General features: G+C 39.5%; 1 protein-coding gene across 1 annotated transcript; it reads left to right on the forward strand.

Moving 5' to 3' along the window:
* The first annotated feature begins 5 nt into the window (after nucleotides 1–5).
* Nucleotides 6–21,529, forward strand: LOC144968657 (F-box/WD repeat-containing protein 8-like). Its single transcript, XM_078907208.1, has 12 exons — nucleotides 6–785; nucleotides 1,748–1,852; nucleotides 2,817–2,981; nucleotides 3,808–3,896; nucleotides 6,280–6,455; nucleotides 7,775–7,980; nucleotides 8,819–8,965; nucleotides 10,093–10,200; nucleotides 11,422–11,549; nucleotides 13,617–13,793; nucleotides 20,852–20,965; nucleotides 21,353–21,529. Exons 1-12 carry the CDS (start codon nucleotides 183–185, stop codon nucleotides 21,492–21,494), a joined length of 2,160 nt encoding a protein of 719 aa, XP_078763334.1. The 5' UTR covers nucleotides 6–182; the 3' UTR covers nucleotides 21,495–21,529.
* The last annotated feature ends 911 nt before the right edge of the window (nucleotides 21,530–22,440 follow it).

Raw genomic sequence — 22,440 nt, forward strand, 5'->3', positions numbered from 1 at the left:
GGAATGATTAAAGGGCCAGTTACTCTTTTCTTCCTAGATTCTTGTCAACAAATCCTGACATCACAATATAAACACAGAGACTCGTCGCTTTTAATAGGAATGAAACGTATTGTTAACGTATTTGATATTTGAGGTGTACACACATTTCCCCACATAGTAGTGTGTAGCCCATACGAAGTTTAATGGCGCTTCATAAAGATCTGCAGCGATTTAGGGAAGAGTGGCGTAAGGAACTATCCACTGAGTCCTCTGCCTCTTCCTCTTCAGCTCCAGCTAAAACTAAAACTAAAGTCTTTAGTAAAGAAAGTGATCATGAAAGTGGGTCTGGAGACAGTCAAAATAACAAATTTGAACAAAAGGGGGCTGAAGTCTCAAGCCACCATAAATTTGAATATAAGAATATTGGATTAGATGATGAAGACAGTCAAGAATCGCCCTTGTTAACCACCAATACTAAGACGCAAGGACAAGGAACAGTTGCTATCGTAGATAGAAGTCACCACTATCAAACAAATGACGATGCTGATCAATATTACCCCTTTAAAATTTTAACCCAATTTCTCAATGAGGCGCCTCGTAAAGTTAAACCCAACCGAAAGAGATGTAAAGATGAAATTTCTTCTACTGCCATGTCTTACGCGAAGAAGAAATATTTTGAAAACTTATCACGGAATCCAGACAAGACCAATCAAGATCATTTACTTTCAGAGAATGGTTTTGAAAAAGGAAAAGAAAAAAAAGATGACAGTGGCAGAAGACTGCTTGACCTATTTATTGCAGATTTGGTAACTAGCCAACATTCACGTTTTTAATGCTATCATATTTGACGTGATACTCATGTGCTCAACATTGACACCATCATCATCATCAGCAGCATCCATCATGCTCCTCTTACTTATCATCACCAACATCATCATCATCACTGCCAGTTTTCTTGCACACATTGGCAAATGTCGTTCCATTGCCTTCATCTAGAAAGGGAAGGTTATTCAGTTATTGTTTCAAGCTCGTGCTGAACAACTGTTTAGTTTTAGTAAATTTAGCACCATAATAATGAGTGAGCTGACGGGTGAGATACGGCTGCGGCTATTCGGACTCGAGTCTGAATAATCTCCCATGGCTATTCGGACTCAAATTCCAATGCGCATGTACAATCAAACGATTATTCAGACTCAGTCTGAATAGTCCCCCTTGGCAGTATATATTGTAACAAAAGTCAGTCAAAGTAACTGTGGCATAAATTAAAAGCTTTTCTTACAACATAACACGATGTCCAATTAAAATCAGGACAAAGAAAAAACATTGTGATAGTGTGAGACAGGCAACAATTCTTCTACAGTTCAAAGTAGGGGTATGAGTTGAATCAGTGTGATATGGGCAAAAAAGAGAATTTCTTCTGAACTCTTTTTCTATTTGTTTATCTGTTCCACCCTCTGCCTACTTCTGCCCACATTTGTCGTCCTCCCCTCTGTATACATACGTACATTGGAGTCCGAATAGCCACGGGAGACTCGCGTCCGAATTGCCACTTCGGGTAAGATAATGTAGGAAATGTAACGAGGGTCTTTATGACATACATGAGTGCGCTTTTTTATATATTGTTTTTCATTAAATCCATTTAATTATTGTTTCTAGTTCTAAAGTGACTAGAGCCCATTTATTCAGAGTAGTGTGCTATTATGATAACAAGATATATTCTGTCTTTACTTATTTATGATACCAACAAAATATTTGATTTCTATTCCAGGATGAAATCAATGAAATTCCTTTTTTTGATTCAAGTCTTCCAAGAGAAGTTGCATTCAAGATTTTTCAGTACTTGGACATGCAAACCTTGTGTATTTGTTCTCAGGTACTTAGCTACAGTTGTCACTAACAACTTCAAGTTTTTTGTGTGTTTTTTTTTTTTTTGTTCTCTTTGTCAAATTATTTTTTCACTTGGCAGTTGAGAATCATTGTGATGAGATGGGTGAGTAGATACAGTATTGCACTCCCACCTTGATAACTAGGTTTCGAGTCCCGCTTTGACCTCTCATATTTTTCAGTAGGCAAGAAACTTAGCCCCTATTTTCAAATTGAAGAGCTGCCTCAAGTGTTGTCTTGAGTTTTTCCCTTGATAGATTTTAAAGAAACAATTTCTCCAAAGATTAATATGGGGAATTTTATTTATAAAAAAAAATTATATATGATATATCACTTTTCCTATATATAATTTTCTTGTCATAATATTTGATTCCTGAATTTGAATGTAAAATGTCATCAGTTTTATGCGCATGGGCAAACTTTGAATGTTTTATTATTTTTAAAATGAATTGATGCTATACGTTTAGGTAAAATACTTAACAACAAAAAATAATTGAGCTTTATATAGCGCAATATCCACTAAATGTGCTCAAAGTGCTTCACAAGGGGTCCCTGGTCAACAGCAACATTTAACATGTAGGATGGGACAGTATGCCTGTTAGGCGATATTATTACAATTGTTCGGACACAGACAACGCTGTTAACGGCCAGGTACTCTTTTTACACCTGAGTACAGTGAGAGAATGTGAGTAAAGAGCCTTTTCCAAGGACTCAACTATGCGCCGAGCGCAAGGCTCAAACCCAGGACCTTCCGATCCGAAAGCGAGTGTCATACCACTAGACCACATAGCCGCTATTCTGCCTGCTAGATAAATTGTCCCAACACTAAAAAAAAACCCAATGTCGTAACCTTTAATTTTTAGAGTATGTTTAAGGCACTTATGTGAGGATTAATTGATGGCCTATAAACAATATCCAAGAGTAGAGTGACATCAACTTAATTCATTCTATAGGTCAGTCGCAGTTGGAAAAGTCTTGCTGATGATGAGTTGCTTTGGTGTCGACTCTGTCACAAGATTGGTTTTGATATGACATCTAAAGTGTTTGAAGACAGAGGCTGGAAGCAGAGGGTGCAGCATCATATACAACAACAAAAAGCTCTGGAAGTCAACTGGAAAGTAAGCAGGAGTTACTTTACACATTTATTAGCTGTATTACAAAAAGTAGTCTTTCAGATCCATAAGACCCATGGAGTTGGAGTTTATCCCGGTTTTTATTGAGTTAAACGGATAATAACAATGTTTATGGGAGAGAAAATATCTCGTCTTCACCCAGGATCAATTTTGGTCCCTCTACCAACTGATCTTCCAAAGCACTCATACAACTGTGCCTTTACTTGAAATGAAAAGGCCTGCAGATAGTGGTTTGTGATTAAGTTGTTACAATGGATTGACAGACGATTTTTTTTTCAAGATGATTGATTTTTTATGACCAGAACCAAAGCTATGGATATTCATTTTTCATTATCTTTTTCATTCATTGCTTGAGGCAGCACAATAGTATAATATCAAACAATTTTTTTTTGTTCGTTCATCTTACATTTGTAATTTATATCTGTTTTGATTATTTGAGGTTGAGGACAACAACAACAACAATTGTAGTCTTCAAAGTCATAAAGACCATAGGGCTGGAGTTTATTCTGGTTTCTGTAATGCTAAACAAACAATAACAATTTCTTGCTACCCTTTGGATAGGACATTTGTCTATGGCACACAGATCCAACAGATACAGCAATCCAATCATTGCTGAGAGGACAAAGAAAAGTTCAACCATTCTCGGTATCAATATCAGTCTCTTTACTGTAAATATTGTTTTACCATCTGAGCTATCAGGACTATTAGGAGAAAAAAAATTAAAGTATTTATCTTGCTGGCTGAGGAAGTCATCAGATTATGATTTAAAAATGAAATGTAACCTTTGATTCCTTTTATATCTACCTGACAGGCCCGTGTTGGCAAACCATATCAATTGAAATTTGCCAGGGGTGGAGTTTGTTGTGCTGTGACATCTCATCACTCAACTATCATGGCAGGGTAAGTGAGCTAGTTTGATTTTCATGTCACTGTTTTAGACAAGTCATTGTTGCAGAAAATCAATTTGTTTTGGGTAATTCAATATTACATAAAATTAGTTTGTTCAAAATTGATTTGCAATAACCGTTTTTCCCATATGCACTGCGTTCATTTACTTTTGGATTGAAAGGTTTTAGTTTGAAACGTTGGCATATCTCAGCGCAGCACAACATTGTCACCCAGGTTTGCATTAACTTGTTGTGTTGTTTGGCCTTGAGTTTTTCTCTTTGTCCACGTTCAAGGAGCCTCCAAATATTTTAAAAATAATTTTCCTTCAAACGGATGAACAAAACTAAAATAACAACTACACCCCCCCCCCCCTCTACCCCCCCCCCCCCAAAAAAAAAAAGAGGAAAAGAAAAACATTTTTGCTTCACAAAAGAAATTCTAACACAGAAATATTGTAAAAGTTAGGTATTATTACAACTGTGGGAATCTTATAGCCTAATTGATTGACCATGTGACTATTCTGGAAGTTAGTAATCTGCATCCATAAATCTCTATGATGTCACAAAATCACACAAATGCAAACGAACACATAGTGCTTCACACATAAAAATAGTTCACAACAAAACAACACACACAATAATAATATGTTCTCTATGCGCCTTTCTCAAGTTTTCTAAATATTGTCAGATATTTATAAGAAAAGCTTCGTACTTGTACCTTGAGGTCATATAAGGTTATATACTGCAGTCTGCCTAAGGTAAACTGTGTTAAGATAAACTCTTGCTTAAAATATAAACTCTGAGGCGGGTCCCAATTTTTATGCTCTAAATCATTAGTTATTTAAACTGTTTAAACTCTGTCTGTGAGCTAGTCCATATAAGATAATCTGATCAATCTGGATCTGCATGACTGGTACCGGGATTGACAGGGAGTCTCTCAATCATCCCTCCCCACCTCCATCTCCCATCTTTTAGTCTCCTCATCTCGCAATACATTCTTTTATTGCAGTCAAGTAACAACACCGGCTATATTATTAGAGTGTGTTATGTGTGCAAAGATTTATTGAAATACACAAGCATGTCGCCACATGACGCACACACTCACACACGCAGGTGAACATGTGGGTTTGTGCCTTTGTCATAGCACACTAGAGACTATGGGTATGGGGGCCATTGTCTATCATCCATGCCTTTCCCTCCTTATTGTCTCATGCACACCATGCACATCACAGCGAAGTGGGCATCTTGTAGTTCCCCCCCCCCCCCAACTTAACCCTAACTAGGTTAGTTTCAAGGGCTCACCAATTGGTAATCATGACATGACTGGCACTCCTTGCTTAGACTAGGGGATGAGTGATGATAGCATCTCAATTATCCTCAAATATTTTTCATTCTTACTATACCTTTCCAAGTGTTTAGATTATCGTATGCCTGCTGCATGGGAAAGATGGCTCTAACAATAAATAATAGTCGGAAAAAAAAGTCACTCTTAGTTTAGCCAAGCTTAACTGGAAGCTGGGCTGTTTTTCTGGGGATATTTATATATTAAAGGATGATAACAAATAGATTAAACAATTGTTTGTGTCACTCAAAGAGTTGCTCACCTTGATATTTGGATAAGATAAACTTTTTTTTCTGGTCCCTGAGAGATTATCTTAAGTGCACTGCAGTGTATTCAAATTTAGTATTGAGTTAAGCATTAAAACATTATAATATACATTTTATAAAGTAATCAAATTTGCATTTTAACACATTTTTTTAAAATGATAAAAATGCTTCTAGATGGAGTACATCTGTAGATATGAATCTTTGAAATACCGATTTCCAAACGGACATGTCCAGGAAAGGTTTAAAAAGCAATGTCTGTAAAATTATAATCATACTCAGTACATTGTTCAAGAGGATTGTAGTATACAATGAAAAATATTTGCATGCAGAATTTGAAGTTAGTCCAACTTGTAGTAAAAACTTGACAGATAAAAAGCTTATTTTAAAAGATATTAGATTATTATTATTAATATTATTATTATTATTATTATTATTATTATTATTATTATTATTATTATTATTATTATTGTTATTGATTATTATTATTATTTTATTATTATTATTAAAATTTGTATTATTATCGTTATTATTATTTATTATTATTATTATTATTATTATTATTATTATTATTATTATTATTATTATTATTATTATTATTATTATTATTATATTATTACTATTACTATTATTATTATTATTATTATTATTATTATTATTATTATTATTATTATTATTATTATTAGTATTAGTATTATTATTACTATTATTATTATTAATATTATGTATATCGAAGTAGGGAAAATAATGAACAATCTTCAAACTCCAATGACAAATTGTTTTCCACGCAGATATACAAGTTGTCATATCAAGACCTGGAACACCGAGACAGGGGACGAATGCACATTCAATGCCAGTAACACATCGCTTGTAATTGATGAGAACACGGAGGACCTGGGCTGTATTCGCAATGAAATCAGGCACTTGTTTACCACTTCTAATGTCACGGCTGCCTCGTTCAGACACGGTAATGGTTTGACAATTTGGTCATTGTGAGGCACTCTAGGGAAATTGTCCACATAATGCTGGAAGAAGTCCTGAGATATGGTTAAACTAATGTTTTAGGGACTTTCCGATGGGAATTGGGACTACTCAATAAAATATAAGTTTGTTAATTTCAGCATTTAAAAAATACAGTTTTGTGTTGTTTATCATGAATGTCAATAATGAAATGAAAGCTTCTATTGATTTATGAAGACAGATAATGTGGATGTTTTGGGTTACCTCTTTGTCAACAAAGCACAATGAATGTAGCATCATCTCTCGTTCTTCTTTAATGCTTCATTCATCGTGTTTTGTTGATAAAGTGGAAATCTGAAACGTCCACATCATCTGTCTTCATAACTTAAATTAAAGCTTCCATTTTATTATTATTATTTATATTAATTAGTTTCAAGAAGCATTATCAGCAACATTTGCATTACTGCTAATCATAGAACAGGCAAACAAAATAATAAAAAAAAAGAAAATTGTCTTGTGCTCGATGTCTTTGTAAAACTGTTTTTAGACGATTTTGGAATGAGGAGTGAGTAATCTTATTGTAAAGAAGTTTCATATTTGTGACCCATCACCTCCAAACAGTATTAAGTCGGTGGGGGGTCAATGCTAAAATATAATATTTTGTAGTCAGAAATATGTAAGTATAGATTTATGTCTTACTGAAGAGAATGAATATTTCTTAACATTACAAAAACTAACATTTCACATTTCTTGTTAGTTTAACTAAAATTTCCTTTGACATCTAGTTAACCCTGTCATAATACCGTTTTGAGACAACTGGTCACATGCTTAGATAATTCTGATCTTCTTTTTGTGTTTTTACCACTGATCTTGTAAAATTGAACATTATTGGTGTGAAATGCATTTTGAGCAAGACTTTGAAGAAACATATACTGATGTTCAGAATTTTTATTTTTTCTACCTTAACCTCATTAATGAATTAATTTGTGCTATTATTACAATGAATTTTGCTTATTAAAAAATATATGATTGATCAAATTGCTTTAAGGATGTGGTTATGATTCATGTCACATCTGCAAATTAATTCAATATATGTTTGTGATGATATATTTCCTAATGATCAAAGCATATCAACGTAAAACGGAATGAGAAGATAAAACATTTTTCTTCTTCATCCTTGGTAGGCAGAAACTTCAGTGATGAAGACTCCTCAGCTCTTAAGATCACACTGAGTCCACTTCTTAGCATATTTACTAATTTAATATGATTCTAGTGCATACAATCTGCCATACTTGAAAACTTGTCTATTCCTGTGCATCTATGCAGGTTTTGTAGATATATGGAAGAACGACGGAGACATCGACCCTGTCCATACTATCACATTCAGCAACCCTGACATCACCAGTTTGTGTACTCATGACATGGACAAGAGCTGCTCCCTGGTGGCTGCTTCTCAACAAACCAGGATCCAAGTTTCAAAAATCGATGAGGATGCTGGGAAGAGGCTGGTTGACATTGACATGAAATCCCCTGTACGTGGCCCTTGAATGTTTATGTACTGAGTTGAGGTGTTCCACTGGTGAGGCAAAGAGAAAAAAAAGCCAGTTAAGCTGGTACTTTGCATTACACAAGTTTTCACTAGCTGGTTGTTCACTGTCTCTCACTCATTCTAATGGAATATACCTCTCTGAAGAGGTTTAAAAACAAAAAAGTAGTCCCACAAAGTTGTGTGGGTGTTGCGGGTTGTAGGTTGGATGCATATCAGTAACTTGTGTCTTAGGGGGCCAAGGGCGTATACATATCATTGCTAAAAAAGATGAATGGTAGAGTGTGAAGATTACATTTTTGAGACAATATGAGCAGTGAGGAGGGGGGTGGGGTGGGGAGATGACCCATTAATCTTAACCCTTTAACCTTAACCTAGCCAAGAATGGGTTAAGATCAATCCTACGAGAGTCACATGACGAACCAGTGACCTACACAGTGGTGCATGCAGGGCAGGGGGCAGAAGGGGGCGGGGGGGGGGGGAGTTATCCATTCATTTTAAACAACTTTAAGTTCTTACAATATGGTTTATTAATGTCACACCTCGGATTGATTGAAACCTCGGTTATGATGAACATTTACCTTTACATTGAATTTGTTGTAACTTAAGTGCACTGTACGATTTTTTAGATGATTGTACACAAATATTTTTTTCTTGTTTACAAGGTGGCATTTCAATGTTCGTAACACAATATGATATACTAATTGTGATTTAAATTTTGAACACTGTACGATATGGTATAACAATGACAGTTTTAGATGATGACATATTTATTTTTATCTTAGTATGGTATAATAGTTACATAATTAAAATTCTGAACCCAGGTTTACAAAATGCTGTGGGTGGATGGGTGTAAAGACAAGGCCAGCCTTGTTGTGTCATGTCAAAATTCTGTGTGGTTGAAAGACTTTGATGTGAACTCTCCAGTCATTGAAGGTGTGATACAGCAGGACAACTTGTCTATGGTGGAGGTTAGCATTATTCTTTGTATATGTATTTTATCTTTGACTTTGATATCACTAGAATACCTTCAATGTCACAAATTATATACAATGCAGCCTCTAGATATGACATCACCCGGGACCAGGAAATTATGTTGTTATCCAAGGATGTCGTCATTCCACAGTTTTCAAGATGGTGGAAAAAAGGGGCATGGTGAGACCCGTGAATACATAGCTGTGCGATGCATGGACCAGTGCTCGAGAGAAGACTCATCCCAATAATGTTAGAATGTGTATCTCCTGTTTACAAAGGGTATACCAGTTGCACTTTCACTCTCTTTAACATGCAATATTGATGACGATTTACGAATATCGAAATTTTTATTTAAGTGCACCAAAATTTACAAGCACTTAAAATAAGTAGATCCACATCTTGTGATATTGAAAACAAAACAAACAAACCCCCCCCCCCCCCCCCCCCCAAAAAAAAAACAAACCAAAAAACAAAAAAAACCCAAAAGAACCTAGGTATTAACCACAATAACAACAAATTTGAACTGATTTTACAGGGAAGGTTAATAGCCCCTTGAAAGTTCTATCCACGGATAACCTTTTTTTGCTGTGGTTCTATATTAACTAACCCTGATTCCATGCAGTATAGTGAACATGTGTTCTGATTGGTCAGTAGCAAAGTGATCTCATTAGGAGAAATAAAAAGCGTTTTTTATTGGTTTAGTGCACAAGATGAAGATGGTTGGGTATCAAGCATCAGTATCAACTGCCGAATATTGTATATAATGATGTCTCTAAACAGGGTTTATACCAAAATGTATGTCGCTATATTAGGTTTTTTATTACTCATAACATATAGCAAAAAAAAAATCGGATGTCGCAATCCAGAGGTTGTCGTTAGTCCGGAATGTTGTTATCCAGAGGTTGCACTGTAATTAAAAAATTTTTTCTCAACAACAACACGCAGTCTAACTTAGTATGTTTATGTGTCCTACATGTGGCACATTATTTTTTTTATTTTTGAAGCTGCTATATTCACTTTAGTTCAATACTTTTTTGCAGTTCACAGCTTCGAGGAGCTTATTTATCTGGCCTTTTTTTGATATGATCATTTTTAAGACTTCATCTGCTATCTTTTTCCACAGATTCATAATCTTTATTATGCTCCAATCACCTGTGTCGGTGCCAGGGAGAGTCAGAATGAAGTGGGTGTTGGTTTCAATATGATTACTGGTGCCTCTTCTCAACCCAAGGTATGTAGGAATCCTGTGTTGTGCCGAAAATAGAGTGAAAGTATTAAGATGTATGAGTGAATCCATTTGCTGCCTTGTTTAGTTCCTTGATTGGTGACAAAATAATAGTTACAAAGATGGAAACATACAGGAATGTCATCTAAGGGTTTGTGCGCATGGGACAGTGTGATCTGTGATTTTTGGACACTCCTATAAGCCATCAAGCTTTGAGAAATGTTGTTCACTCCTAAGTTGTCATTATATAATAATATTCACGGTCTTGGACTCAACTGCGGGTCAGAATTGGTGACAAATGTATTCCACTAAAATTATGCTTTATTTGTCTTTATGATGTAGACTTCATTTTAATATGATGCACATGATTTCTAGAGAATTCTTTCCTGAATATGTATTTTTTAAAAAATGGATATGAACATTAATAGAGCAGAGCACATTTCCATGGGATCACTATTCTCAATGCACTTCACAATGCTTCATTTATTATCCTAGCAGGCCACATGGAATTGTGTTTCCGTTTCATTAAGTACGCCATCTTTCAGGTCATTTTATATTCACACCCTTAATATCTGTCACTGCCTATAACCAGGCACTGATTCACACCTGAGTTGAATGGGCTAAAGTGTGTAAATTGCCTTAATGAAAAAAAAAACAATAATGAGACAAGAATTCTTTTAACAATCAGGATTTTTGAGGGCTTTGGCCTGTTTTGTGCGATGTTGTCCAGCAAAGTGAAAACAAAGCTGTGGATGGTAAAAAGTAATTTACAGAAACAAATATAACAGCTTCACAAATGAAAACAATTACTAAACACGGAACATTTTGGGCTCAAAATTCTTCTTTAGCTAATAACAAAATCAGTTTGAACATTTAGACATATAAAAGATCAATTCAAATTTAAAAGTACTCAAGCAAGTCAAGTCGGGCGATACAATAACAAAAAGTCAAAGACGTGCTGAGCACTTTTCCACTTTCTTTCCAGATTTACCATGATGTATTAATGTTTTCCTGTTTTTGTTATTAGATAAAGAAGGTTTTTGAGCCTGAAACGTTCCATGTTAAGCATTTTGTTCACTTTTGAAGCTTTTATATCGTTTTTGTACATTACTTAATTTGTATCTTAATTTTACTAGGCATTGATTTGACTTAATATTTAAAATGCCATAATCATTGTTAAATGATTTAAACTAAAATAAACCTTTTTGTCTGTTTCAAACCTTTCAGCTCAATCTTTATGACTTGACGGTGAAGCAGCCTAAAGCCAGTCTCACAGGACACACATGGTTTATCTCCTGTATGGATTTACCGTCCGCTTTGCCACATGAATTGTGTACTGGCAGTGGGGACAGAAAGTAAGTGTTAATGTTCTCATTGATATGAAAGATCAGTCAGGTAATCTATTGCTCCTCTCAATACAAAACAAACAAGCACAAATAAAACGTGAGCTGTTACATTGAGAGAATGTTTGTCACCAATTGTCTACTTTAATTGTGTCCGACATAACGAACACTATATTGAGGACAAGTCTCATGGAATCAATAGTTTAAAAGGCACCATCATTTTTACGAGTTGATAAAACTTACAAATTATACAGCTCATAGAAAACAATAAGCCACAACCCTGAGCTAGCAGTCCAACATGTGTGGGTCTTTTTGATCTTTACTTTGTCCTTAAATAATGGACTTAATCAGGTATCAAACAGATTTACTCAATACTTCAATAGCCATTAAATAGGCTCACTTGACTTGGACAACAAAATATGATGCCCATATGCTGATATAACTATGGGTGCAGCTTTGTGGTCTTGTAGCATGACACTTGCTCTTGGATTGGAAGGTCCCGGGTCGGAGTCCTATTCTGGGCGGTGCAAAGTTGAGTTCTTGGAAAAGACTATTTATTCACATTCTCTCACCATACTCAGCTGTTGTTGCTAACTGTTGCTGTTGGTTTGCACCCCCTTGCAAAACACTTTTAGCACATTTAAGTTATGTTACGTTATATAAATACTCAAGGTCTTTTCAAAAGAGACAATACTGTTAAAGAGAAAAAAAACAAAAACAAACTTGAGCTTATATAAAGTGCAATATCCTCTTAGTGTGTTCAAGGCGCTATACAATTTTCAACATATACAATGCTATTACCTACAGGCACTTATTCTACACCTGAGTAAGGTTAGAGAATGTGTGTAAATAGCCTTTACCAAGGACTCATATTTGGGCTGCTTAAAGAGCGACTCTAACCAGGGGCCTACAGCCGTTTTTAAGGAAAAAGACCTATGTTTACTTGTAATAAGAGGCCACATACAGTCTTTTTCCTTTCAGTATGGTAAGTGTCATAGTCATACTGGTGAGGTACTCTTTTTTACACCCCAGGTTGGATGAGAAATTACAGTGCAATCCCTGGATAATGACATCACCAGGGACTGGAAAATTATGTCATTATTCAGGGGTGTCGTCATTCCGGAGTTTTCAAGATAGTGGGAAAAGGGGGTGTGGTGAGACCTGTGAATATAACGATGCAATGCATAAACCTGTGCCTGTGATAAGACACATCCCAATCACGCTAGAATGTGTATTTTTCCTGTTGACAAAGGGTTTACCAGTTACATTTTCACTCTCTGATGTATATATCATTATTTTGATCGTTAACAGTGCTCACCAGGCTCGTCACAGGCTAATTTAGAGATAATATGTAAGTCATAAATTAAGGGACAGGGACTACTCTAAAATAAATATCTGAAAAAATGGTCTATTGAGCCAACCACTGCTCGCTTCAAAATCTGCCACTCCAAGCTTGTCCGCAATAATTTTTGCCTGCTCACAGATGATAGGCCTGAAGTCAGAGCATTTGAGGCTGAACCAAAAGATTGTCTCCATAACATTTGCCACAAAAATACTCAAAGTCATTTTGAAAAACTACTGACAAAACTCATTTCATCAGTAGGACATCTCATTGGCCACAAAAGAAGAGCTTTTATTGGCTAAGAAGGGAATGATATTCAGTTGGTTGGAAACGAGGTTGCCAAATAGGCTAGGTTTCTTGTATTAAACGTCAGTGTAGCTGATCATTACTATTTCGATGTCGCTAAACAGGGATTTTACTAAAAATACATGTCACTATTTTGGGGGTTTTATTACTAATAATATGTAGCAAAAAGATTGGACCAGAGGTCAATGTCGCTATCCAGGGATTGTCAATTTTCAGGATTATCGTTATCCAGATTTGCACTGTTGCCTTTTTCAAGGACTCAGCTTTTCACTTGCGTATAAAAGGGTTTGAATGCAGATCCTTGAGGTCACAGCCAAGTGACATAATCCTCAGCCACAAAGCCATTCAGGAAATATTTAAGTTCATTCAAAGCTATTTTGGGCCTCTTATACAATTTCTTTTAATATTTTCATTTCACTTTTCCTTTAAAGAGTTCGTTTGTTTGACCAACGCACTGGTACCACTCCCCTGATGACCCTTATAGGTCACAGTGCAAAGGTCACCTGTATTCAGATGGACGAGGTGAAAATTGTGTCAGGAGATGAAGCAGGCTTTGTGTTTATGTGGGATGTACGAACTGGTCGCAAGTTATGGGACATCCACAATAGGTAAGGACCCATTTTAGTCATGTGTGATTGGTTTCACTTTTTCAGCTTTCATCAATAGAATTAGAAAGGGGGGTGGGGGGGGGGGGGGGGGAGAAGATTCCTTCTCTGAGGGGTAGTCCCTTTTAAAATAGATGAATTGTTTTGAAAGATTGATCATAACATTGTAGACAAAGTAAGCCGAATCAGCATTATTACCTTGAAATCATCCCTTTAATATCCTGCTTCTTTATTCAATAGCTTTCTATATTTCACTGAGTTACATAATACAGCAACATAGTTTTGCATTTTACGAAGTCATCCAGTGAAATCATAGCCTATCCTGCAAATGCAAAGCTCCGTCACATTCTGCAAATTCAAATTTCTATTAAAATTGTTGTTTTTGAAATAATATGCAAAATCATCCATAAACGTCAGGCAAGTGAGCAGAGATGCACACACACAGATGGAGCATAATATCCTCTAGATGTGCCCGAAGCGCATTACAGGGAGTCCCAAGCCAATAGTGATGGATGAGGCATGATACCTGTAAGAGGCCGTTACCTCACCAAGCTACTCATTTTACGTCTGAGTACAGTAAGAGAATACGAGTAGAAGCCTTCTACAGTGGAGTCCATTTATAACGAGTCCTGGAATAACGAGAAGTCTGTTGTAACGGCATCTTTCTAAAACCCCGGGTTTTTTTCTTCTTTATCTTTGTAAAAAAAGTATCGCTATAACGCAATCGGACAAATACGCGAGTCGGTTATAACGGAATAGTGCTGCTGACTGCTGCTGTTGTGTACAACGCAAAAGCGAATAAAACCTGGTCGGTTACGAAATGACATGTAATGCGTCGATGGTGTGTATAGCGAATGGGATATCCTCAGTGTGCAAACAAACAATGAAGACTGCGTGGAATGAGTTAGGAGGGAGGGGAGTTGGAGGGGTAGAGAGATAAGGTAGGCGCATCGCATGAAATACGCTAGCAGTGTTTGCTGTTAGGCATCGTTTACAAGAGCCTGATGTTAGGCAAGATGACTAGATGTAATCACTTACACACCAGTACAATGGCTCTCACTTCTTTGATTACGATGGGGGATGAGTTGTAGGCGGGAGGGGAGACTGTAACCACACAATGGACCGAATGAATGCGAGTGGAGGGCATGAGATGTGCAAGCAAGCGGAACAAACTCACGACGTAATGGGATGGGGGCGACATGGTGGTGTTATACGATGCCTTGGGTAGGGAGAACGCAATTTGCGAGTCCCTTTCTTTCTTATTGCCAACGCCGAGCAGTCAACATCGCTAGCGCTAGTCAGTTTTAATTTAATTATCATCAGTACCAGTCAAGACATATCCTTGTTCAATACACCTTTATAATGGCCTCTAACTCTAAATCATTTATCAAGAAACGTAAATGTTTAACTCTTGAGACCAAAGCTATGTTGATTGAAGAGGTCGATAAAAAGATCCGAACAAAAGCAGAAATTTGTCGGTCGCATGACATCGCTTCAAGTACCTTACACACCATCTTGAAAGATAGAGCAGCTTCTTATGGTTCACACTATTATGTTATGACGATCGACCCAATCAGCAAAGTCCGGTCCGCATTCGTGCACCGTCGCGAACCCGCCCGGTAGCATCGTCACAACACACCTTTCGACTAGATGCTCTGCCGTTTCGGGTTCTTGCCCACAGCGTGGACATAAAGGACAGGAAGTTAGACCCCACTGATGTAACGCACCGGCCGTTAGGCAGCTCCTCGACCGAAGCCGATTCGCAGCTACCCAGTGTCTCCTCTTACTGGTATCAAAGCCTGGCAACTTCTCACCAAGCTTAGAGGAGTGTAGGTCCCCGCCCCCGCGAGGGATTGAATTCGTCCAAACCGACTTCCATCTCGTATGTGCAGCTCTGTCCGTAGTCAGGGATTCTGCGTACAAGGGTTGCCGGACTTATTTCGGCTCGAAACGGGGGCACCGTTCATTATGCGCATGAGAGGGGTATCCCCATTCCCTCTCTCTTTGATCTTACTCAGCCAGTTTCCCGTAATGGTCTCCCTCCGGACATCGGGGGGCTGGATCGCTGCCATCACCGGGCCCCATTCTCTAGGGGTTGTTGCTAGCGTTCCCGACACTATGTGCATCGACTTGCGAAGTTTTACATCCACCTTCTCAACGTTTCTGCTTCTACCCCACACTGGAGCGCAATACTCCGCGGTGGAATAGCATAGTGCCAGGGCGGATGTTCTCAGGAGCGCTTGGCTAGCGCCCCAAGTCGATCCCGCCAGCTTCCTCAGAAGACTATTCCGCTTCTCTATCTTCCGGGCAACCCCTTCGAGATGAACCCGATAGGTAAGGCTGCGATCCAGCGTCACCCCTAGGTATTTTGGACGCGGCTCATATGGGAGTGGCTGGTCCCCGACTAGGACATTCAGTTTACGGGTGTGCCAACCACTGCATAAGTGAAATGCAGTGGCCACGGTTTTTGAAGTGTTCATCTTCAGGTACCACTTGTCAAAGTAGGATTTGAGTCTGGTGACGTCCTCGCTGAGTACGCTCTCGAGACGGGTCCACACTTTACTCTGAGTAACGAGTGCCCAGTCGTCTGCGTATCCCAGCCTCAGGGAGGAAGTGTTCGGCATATCGCTAATGTAAACGTTAAACAACATTGGCGCAAGTACCGACCCCTGAGGGACCCCATTCTTCAATTTCCTAACTTTGCTCGTGGCGTCTCCCAGCGCGACGTGGAATTGCCTTTCCCCTAAGATCGAAGAGAACAACTTCAAGGTCTTTTTGCACCTTATGATTTTTGCAAGTTTGAGCATTAACCCATCGCACCAGACCGTATCGTACGCCGCTGATAGGTCTATAAACACAGCACCTGTTTGCTGTTTTCTCTCGAACCCGTGCTCAATATGCTCTGTAAGGGCAATGACCTGCTCCGTGGTGCACCTCCCTTCCCTGAAGCCTGCCTGCTCAGGTGGCAGGGCAGCGTCTAGGACCGGCCCCCATCGGTTTAATAGAACACGCTCCAACAGTTTGTAAAGACAGCTCAGCAGCGATATGGGTCTGTAACTGTCTGCCTCCTTCGCCGGCTTCCCTGGCTTCAGGATGGCAACTATCTTCGCATGCTTCCACACTTGTGGAAGCTTTCCGTTTGCAAGGATGTCAGACATTGCCTCTGCTAGCCAGGCCCGTGCCCTGGGGCCCAGATGCGTCACCATATCGGGATATACACCATCTATCCCAGCTGCTTTGCCGTTCTTCACTTCGCTAATGGCTGCACCCACTTCTCGGGGACTGAACGGGGCCGTCCAGTCCGACTCCTCCGCAGGTAGCGAGTCCAAAATCGTACGGTACGCCTTGCGGACACCGCGCTCAAAAGCCTGATTAGGGACCCGCTTGCTACGGTTCTTAATATTCTTGGCAATTGTGTCTGCCTCGCATTCCGGTGCAGCCTTCGCGAAATTCCGATCTGGGTCCAATTTCTTTATCAAACGCCAAGCGTGGCGGCTGGAGTGTGTAAAGTCGAGACTTTCCACGGTCTCCTGCCACCGTTGCTTCCTTCCCTCTGCCAGAGACTGGAGTAGTCTATCGGCTGTGTCCTGGGACTGGGTCTGCTGGTACTCTCGGTACAGCTCTTCCGACTCTGCTGTCCAGCAAGGGTGTAGAATTTCCGTTTGCCCCGTGGAATAGAGCGTTGAGCGCTCTTAACCAGTAGCCTACTAAATCTGGTTATATTCTTGGACTTGGGAGGAATGGCAGGGCAGACCTGCTCGATATAGGAACTGAATTCCTCCCAGTCAGCCTTCCTGAAATTCCATCTGCAAAGTGGGAGAGACTGCACCCTCGGTATTGTCACCCCAGCTGTGACAAGAACCGGCCTGTGCTGGCTATGCGGAAAGTCCCCGAGGACTGTCCGCTTCACCTGCAACGGTTCACCGTTCGCGCCTTTCGTTACGAGGGTGAGGTCTGGAGTATACTCCTTCTTATGGCGGGTACCCCTGAAGGTACCCTTGGCTGTAGGATCGTACACTAGGTGTAGATCATTACAGTCCATCCATGAGCGGAGTTGTCTTCCTGCCTCGTTGCAGTCTCGGTAGCCCCATTCGTGATGGTGGCTATTAAAGTCTCCCAGACAGATGGAAGGATGGCTGATCACCGGTACCGGTGGTGTAGTCCAAGTCGCTCTAGGTGGTTTGTAAATATTATGCAAACACAGTCCACCTACTTCCACGGAAATTCGGTTCACCCCATTGCTGTCCGTTACGCTCTCAATGACCCTTACCTTCGATGGCTCTTTAGCGTAAACGCTAACCCCTCCTTTGAGCCTCGAAGTGTCCTCGCGTTGGACCACCGTATAGCCTGGGATCTGGAATCGGGAAGATTGCGCGCCTGAATAAAGGTGGGTCTCCTGTAAAAGGAGGATATCAACGCAATGAACGGCCAGTAGCTTTGATAAAAGCTCGTTTTTTGCCATACTCTGGCTCTCGACGTTCAGGGACAATATACGCGTCAGTTCGCCATCCCCGCCGTCGCATTTTCCAATCGGCAGGCCGCGGATCGATTGATGCATGGGACGTTTGCTTTTTTCTCGGACGTGCCGACGACCCGGGCGACACGAACGCGGTATTATTTGGCTAGGCGGCAGACCGCTTCGCCATTGACGGGACTGTTTGGGACTCGACATAAGGACAATAGTGTGGCGCCCGGGATAGGGCTGCTATTCGGGCACCGGGTTTGGATCAAATTTAGTCACACACCGGGGCGAGCAGCTCATGTGGCTCGTTGGCTCGATACCCGGGATGGTCTCGTGACGGTCGACCGGGATTTACACCTTTGCCCTCCCGTGTGCCTCAAGCCCCCTCACCAACTGCAAGGTAAAGATCCACGAGGGGGTGAAAGATAGAGAAACCATCATGGCGGCGTATACCAGTGGACGATTCCAGCAGGAAAGGAAGAAAATAAGAAAGCCCGATTTTGAAGACGTCGACCGCAGTTTGTTGTTATGGTTCAACCAGGCTAGGAGCCTCAGTGTCCCGATTTCAGGCCCCATCTTAATGGAAAAAGGCAATGAACTTGCAAAAACCCTAGGACACCAGAACTTTGACATGAGCATTGGTTGGTTGAATCGCTTCAAGGCCAGACACGCCATTTCAATGAAAGTTGTTTGCGGCGAATCAGCTTCAGTGTCGACCGAAACTATTGACAGTTGGAGGAAAGGTCAGCTGCAAGAAATCCTGAGGAAATACCAGCCCGGTGAAATCTTCAACGCGGACGAAACTGGGCTGTTCTACAAGTGCCTGCCAAACCGCACGCTTGCGAGACAGGGAGAGGTGTGCAGCGGCAACAAGATTCCAAAGGAGAGAATCACACTGTTAATCGCTGCCAACATGAATGGGACGGAGAAGTTGCCACTCCTCACAATAGGGAGGTTCGAGAAGCCGCGGTGTTTCAAAAACATTAAAGCTCTTCCAACAGAGTACAAATTCAACAGAAAGGCGTGGATGACAAGTACGATCTTCGAGCAATGGGTGCGGAAGCTAGATAGAAAGTTTGTTCTGCAAGGAAGAAGCGTCGCACTCATTGTGGATAACTGCTCTGCGCACCCACATATGACTGATTTGAAGGCCATCCAACTGTTTTTCCTGCCGCCAAACACCACAAGTGTACTACAACCCTGTGACCAGGGGATTATCCAATCGTTTAAAGTACTCTACAGAAAGAGGGTACTAAAACGACTTATTGCCACCATGGACAAGGATGGGAGTGCCGACAGCTACTTAAAAATGAGTGTGTTGGATGCAATGTACACCTCTGCTTCTGCATGGAACGATGTCAAGATGGAGACCATTGCAAAATGCTTTCGCCACGCTGGATTCAAAATCACCCCAACTACTCTGTCTCCAACCGTTGATTTGGACAATGATCTGTCAGTATCAGACGCCGCGCACGATATTGTACCCATCAACGATCGCACTGATATCGACAACCTTTTTGACAGACTGAGAGACATAATGCCTCTGAATATGACGGCCAATGAATATCTGTCAGTGGATGAGAGTTTTACTCCAATAGAGGAGTTGTCAACTTCTGACATAGCACAATGTGTAACTGGAGAGAGTTCAGAAATAACAGAAGAGGAAGACACAACAGAAGAAGTCGCCATCATTCCATCAAAAGCAGCACTGCAGGCATTTGAAGTGGTTCGCCAGTTTTGCATGCAGCAAGAAAACGGCATGTCAGTGATAGGGAGCATCAACGTCCTAGACAATTTCATCAATGACGTTCCCACCAGTACAAAGAAACAGTCAACAATTGACTCTTTTTTCAAACCAAAATCCATGATATAAGAACAAGTGTTTTTTTATATGATAATCTATATTACCTATGCTATGTATCATGAATTTGCCTAAGATCTCGAGATTTGAATGAGTGGACGAATGTGGTGACTTAATGTATGTTAGAATTTGATTCTGATTGTTAATATTTTTAAAATTCATGTTAATTTTTTAATTGTCTGTCTGGAGTGTTGGGTGTGTGTTTGAATTTGTATTTTGTTAGATGGGATAAATAAAACTGGAACAATCCCCTCCCATAACGTACCAAAAAAAACATACCCCCCCCCCCCCCCAAAAAAAATAAAAATAAAAAAAAACACACAAAAAAAAAATAAAAAAAAAAATTCTTAATTGATCAACTATACTTAATGCCCAACAGTCATGTTCAACGATATCACTATCAGGGGAGATAATACAAAGAATAATTATAACCCAATATCCAGAGTAGGCCCGCGTAATTATTTCCCTTGAGTTTATTACATGATCTCTTATAACGAGAATCCTGCTATAACGGATTTTTCGCACCAGTCCCATACATCTCGTTACAACAGGATTCCACTGTACAGGACTCAACTCTGTAATGCTCACAGTGGGACTCAAACTACCGACCTACAAGCCTGAGGCAGTGTTATGTCACTAGACCACAAAGCTGCAGAGGCAGGATAATAGAAGGTAACCATTGTATTATTAAAAAAATAAAATCACAATATACAGCAATACAATTTCCTTCTCTCTTAGACACCCAGTCCAATACTGTCACTTTGACGGACGACTCCTGATTATCGGGAATATTCCATACAACAAATTCCCAGAGAATGAGAAAGATGAATTTGAGTCTGTGTCTTCCCTCAGGTAGGTGATTTATCATCATCATCATTATTATCTTCTTTTTCTTCTCCTTGTATGCCTTTATACCTGGAGTCCCGTTTCGAAGATGCAGGTACTCATCTTTTTGAGTTCTTCTAGCGGTCCGAAAAGTTTTTTATGTAGAGAAGTTGCAGAGGCCCATATCTCCTCTATATGGAGAGAGAAAGAGCGTGAGTGTGTGTGTGTGTGTGTGCGTGTGCTGGAGAGGTAGGGGTACATAAAACCTACTACTTCTTTTCTATTGTTGAAGGGATTCAATAATAAATGATTGTGGACAATTGATTTTTTTTTTTTTTGCATACCTACTTAAAATGGAGAAAAAAACTACAAATACTAAATAAGAAACAAATATTCCATTTTCCATATTCCTAGGTACAGAGGTACAGTTCAGTTCTACGACTTCCTTGCCAATCAACAGAGACAAGGGGTGCCAGAAATCTGCTTGTCGTCTTACAATGAACCTGAGGCATTTGACTACAATCTCGGCCTTGCTGTCCCCTATGATAGCCTTTGAAACTTGCCAGTTTGAAATAAACCAATTTTAGCCAATTTCAATTGTGATTTTCTTTTATATCAGGGGTCCTGATATTGATAGCTCAATTGTAGAGTACTCACTTTGCACATAAAGGGACTGAGATCGATCCCAGGTGATGTCGAGATGTTTGTTTTTTTCTAACCCCCCTTTCCACTCAGCAGTGATTGGGTAGATAGGTCTGTTAGACTTGGTGGAAAGCACTTTGTGTAGCAAGTAATTGTTATTGTCCGTTTTACATTATAAGAACTGGGCAGCTCCAAAAGACTAATGACTCTGAAGGATTACTTTGAAGCTAGATTTCTCTTAATATATATATATATAATACAAATTGTCACTCACAAACGAACGTTTCGGCCACAAAAAATGTGAGTGACAATTTGTATTCTATATTAGCTCTAACCACCATTATCGAGCACTTTCGTATATATATATATATATTATATATATATATATAAATATATTAAAAGCACCAAAGAAAAAGTAAGACAAAGGGGACTGCTTCACATCAGAAACAGATGATTCCATGATCAATCCATAAATGTGCCTAATTTGAAATTACCTGAAAGTCCCACCCAAGCACAAGGCAAAAGATCCCACTTAAAAGGATACTCTCGAATTCTTGCAAAGTACAATGCATCCTATCAAAAACTAATAATTATAGTAGTACATAATAGAGAGATGATTTAGAAGGGAAAAAAAGATGTCACAAAAAAAAAAAATAAAAAAAGGAACTACACATTGACTGCTTGCCTCCTCAGTTAAGAATCCTCACCAGGACCAGGGGAGAATGGAAAAGGAAAACAGATTTGGGGAATGGAAGACAAAGCAAGTGACCTCTCTGCCCATCATTGGAGGTCAGAAGACCCCACCCAGCAACCGATTTGTTCTGTTGTATTTATCTAAATAACCATATGCCTATATTCTA

This window comes from Berghia stephanieae, chromosome 3 (assembly GCF_034508935.2).
Source record: "Berghia stephanieae isolate SIO BIC M18660-M18661 chromosome 3, UCSD_Bste_1.3, whole genome shotgun sequence".
NCBI lineage: Eukaryota > Metazoa > Mollusca > Gastropoda > Nudibranchia > Aeolidiidae > Berghia > Berghia stephanieae.

Excerpts from the sequence above, each read along its gene's own strand:
- LOC144968657 (XM_078907208.1), top strand. The coding sequence starts at position 183 with ATGGCGCTTCATAAAGATCTGCAGCGATTTAGGGAAGAGTGGCGTAAG. Across the intron at positions 8,966-10,092 it reads ACAACTTGTCTATGGTGGAG|ATTCATAATCTTTATTATGC; the intron begins GTTAGCATTATT and ends CTTTTTCCACAG. Across the intron at positions 13,794-20,851 it reads TTATGGGACATCCACAATAG|ACACCCAGTCCAATACTGTC; the intron begins GTAAGGACCCAT and ends CTTCTCTCTTAG.